The following is a 1,311-nucleotide window of genomic DNA, read 5'->3' as shown; positions in this document are numbered from 1 at the left end:
GTTTTGTAGTGGTGTTGTGTTAATAAATATTATCGTTGAACACGTGTAAATAATAATTTTCCTATCACCGTCTCGACATTGGTGACCCCGACGTGATTATTTTTTTTTTTTGAGTGACGGTGATACAAGTGAATTTTACGCGTCGTTTCCAAATATTGACTATAATAGCTATAAAAGTAAGTACTCTGTGAATTCCACGCGTCGTTGTGTACATAAACAATACAGTTTTCAAACAGTCTGAACAAGTCCTAGTAATTAGACGCTACAATGCCAAACGGTAGCCCCGAATCCGCGAGTGTGGCGTCTGCGCGTCTCAGATTACCTGCGTTTACTGTCAATGACCCGGAGCTATGGTTCCAACGGGTCGAGTGGATTCTAGAAGACACCGGCGTCAAAACCAGCTCCGAAAAGTTCCGCGTGCTGGCAAAGTCGTTCGACGACCGAGAGGCCGGCGAGGTTCGCGACCTAATTCTCAACCCGCCAGCGGATAGGCCCTACGAACAGCTTAAAGAGACACTGCTTCGACGCCCGGGGAAGTCACAAGCACAGAAGACGCGTCAACTACTGGAACGCGAGGACATCGGCGATAGGACGCCATCACAATTTCTGCGGCACCTGCAGGCACTTGCAGGCCCCTCAGCAGCCGACGACATCATCCTGACCATGTGGATGGACCGTATCAATCCACTTGTTCGCGCCAGCCTCGCAGTGCAAGCAGCACAACCAGGAGTCAGCTTCGACGACCTGGCGAGGACCGCCGATTCTGTCACGGATGCAATGGGAGCTATCGCGCCCCAACAAAGAGTCTCAGCAGTGTCGAGTACTACCGAATCATGGTTGCGTGAGGAATTTTCGCGGTTATCAGCACAACTTGCCGAACAGCACCGCGAGATCAATGCGCTTCGGGCCGAAAGGAGACAGAGACGCGGCCAAAAACAATCGCGTGACCGTTCATGCTCGCGAAATCGCACGCGTTCGCAATCGGCCAGCCGGGTTGATGGTTTATGCTGGTATCACCACCGATTCGGTAGGGACGCATATAAGTGCCGGCAACCATGTGCATTCGCCGCGAGCGCTATGGACATGGGAAACGCACCGGGCAGTCGCTAATGGCGGCAAGTGACAGCTGCCCCACCGCGCGCCGCTTATTTTTAAAAGACAGGGACAGTGCCGTAGATTTCTCAATAGACACAGGTGCCGATTTGTGCGTGTTTCCGCGTAAACTTGTTCGTGGCCGTCGAGTGAAAACCGGGTTCGAGCTATCCGCGGCTAACGGTACAACTATCGCCACGTACGGCCTAATCCCGATGA

The 1,311-nt window shown here is 52.5% G+C and overlaps 1 protein-coding gene across 1 annotated transcript; it reads left to right on the top strand.

Annotated features, from left to right (window-relative positions):
- Positions 1-267: 267 nt before the first annotated feature.
- Positions 268-1,110, top strand: LOC111513351 (uncharacterized). Its single transcript, XM_023169552.2, has one exon. The coding sequence runs from the start codon at positions 268-270 to the stop codon at positions 1,108-1,110; it is 843 nt and encodes a 280-aa protein (XP_023025320.2).
- Positions 1,111-1,311: the final 201 nt, after the last annotated feature.

The sequence above is a fragment of the Leptinotarsa decemlineata genome, unplaced genomic scaffold, assembly GCF_025532065.1.
Source record: "Leptinotarsa decemlineata unplaced genomic scaffold, Ldec_3_MD MMD2_P_RNA_scaffold_14, whole genome shotgun sequence".
Classification (NCBI taxonomy): Eukaryota; Metazoa; Arthropoda; class Insecta; order Coleoptera; family Chrysomelidae; genus Leptinotarsa; species Leptinotarsa decemlineata.
Note: the sequence above shows the minus strand (reverse complement) of the source record. Positions and strands in the feature narration are given on the sequence as shown.

Bases quoted from the DNA above. Each gene is read 5' to 3' on its own strand.
- LOC111513351 (XM_023169552.2), top strand. From the start codon at position 268: ATGCCAAACGGTAGCCCCGAATCCGCGAGTGTGGCGTCTGCGCGTCTC.